The sequence below is a fragment of the Arachis duranensis genome, chromosome 4 (genome assembly GCF_000817695.3).
Source record: "Arachis duranensis cultivar V14167 chromosome 4, aradu.V14167.gnm2.J7QH, whole genome shotgun sequence".
Classification (NCBI taxonomy): Eukaryota; Viridiplantae; Streptophyta; class Magnoliopsida; order Fabales; family Fabaceae; genus Arachis; species Arachis duranensis.
Window position 1 is genome coordinate 8,365,033 of NC_029775.3, and position 1,676 is coordinate 8,366,708.

At 37.9% G+C, this 1,676-nt stretch overlaps 1 protein-coding gene across 2 annotated transcripts in view; it reads left to right on the forward strand.

Annotated features, from left to right (window-relative positions):
- The window catches only part of LOC107483150 (peroxidase A2), a 32,351-nt gene extending 30,675 nt beyond the window's left edge, over positions 1 to 1,676 (forward strand). The window contains exon 5 of one of the 2 annotated variants that reach the window (XM_052259936.1): positions 1,347 to 1,676. In XM_052259936.1, coding sequence (XP_052115896.1) covers positions 1,347 to 1,628 — 282 coding nt within the window. In that variant the 3' untranslated portion in view covers positions 1,629 to 1,676. Of the gene's footprint in view, positions 1 to 1,137 lie in introns of both variants that reach the window. The other variant, XM_052259937.1, reaches the window with a different exon arrangement.

Sequence of the window (1,676 nt, forward strand, 5' to 3'; positions counted from 1 at the left end):
AAGCCAAGGATGGAGAGCCCGGATTGATGAAGGGTGATGATCAAGAAAGGACTAGAGGTAATTGCATGTTGGTTAATGCATGGTTATCTCTTCTCTCTCTGTGTGGCCGAACCGGTTCTGTGTTTGTTGAAGGAGGAAGAAGTTGGTTCGGTTTTGGCTTCAAGTGTGGAGGCTTTCCTCTTCTTTAAAAAGGGGGAACAACCACTATTTGAGGCAAGGAAAAAATTTGAGAGTACAAGGCACAGAGTTCTCAGAGCTACATGAGCTAACATTTTTCTCTTCTTCTTCAATGTATTCTGTTTTGTATTTTTCTGTTTAATTTTGTCATGTCTTGAGTCTCATGGAAAAAGGCAAACAAGTGAGGTTTGTATGAAAAAGCCATAGAGCGGAAAAAGGCAGAGAGTGCAAAATTAAAAGAAAAAGCCATAGATGTCTTAGAGTTCCTTTGTTCATCTATGTTGTGTATCATGATTCTGTGGGAATCCCCTTGTAAGTTGGGTTAGCACTTTACAAGTTGTAATCAGATTGATTATAGTGAAATTCCATCATGTTTGTGATGGAGACTGGATGTAGGCTGCACTGCACTTAGCAGCCGAACCAGGATATATCTGGGTGCAATCTTCTTCCCTCTCTACTCCATTTCTGTTTTCTACTACACAGGAGCAAAAACCAGAATTATCTCGTGCCAAGCCACGAGACAAAACAAAAAGTCTCGTGGCAAGGGACGAGACAAAACAAAGTTGCTCGTGTCCAGTGACGAGCAAAAACAGAAAAGTCTTCTCTGAAGATCAGCAAGTGTTAGCATAAAAAAGAGGGCTAAGATTCAACCCCCCTTCTCTTAGCCACTGAAACCATCATTTTCAATATTGACTGTATAAATAGTAATCCAAAACAAAAAATCAGATATGATTAAACGACTATAATGCTAGATAGACAAAAAAAAAACAACCAGAACTTGCCTTATTTAGCATTAATTAATTGTCGCAACAATTAATAAATGTTAAATAAGACAAGTTATAGCTATTTTTTGTTGATTTTCTTTAGTTACCAAACATTTCTCATAAAACATTGTGTCAGCATTAAATTTCCTTTATCATTAGTGTGTAAATGTATCTATACATTCATATATATTTATAGGTGCTCATACATTTGGGAGAGCTCAATGCCAATTCTTCTTTGCTCGATTATATAATTTCAATGGCACTGGCAACCCTGATCCAACCCTAGACAGCAGTTACCGGCAAATACTACAATCACTTTGCCCTATAGACGGATCAAAGAATACTTCTGTGGTGAACTTGGATCTGACCACACCCGACACGGTCGACAACAAATACTTTTCCAACCTTCAGGCTCAAAAGGGTCTGCTTCAAAGTGATCAAGAACTGTTTTCTACACCAAATGCAAGCACTACCGCCATTGTCAACAACTTTAGCGCTAACCAAACCCTATTCTTTGAGGCCTTTAAGGCTTCCATGATCAAAATGGGTAATATTGGTGTGCTTACCGGAACAAATGGTGAAATTAGAAAACAATGTAATTTTGTTAATAGCAACTCTATGGGATTGGCTAATGTTGCATCTAATAAGGAATCTTTCTCAGAAGATGGCATTGTTAGCTCCTACTAAATAAGTTGATTAGTGCTTTCTAATAAAGGGTTTCTATATATAGCCACA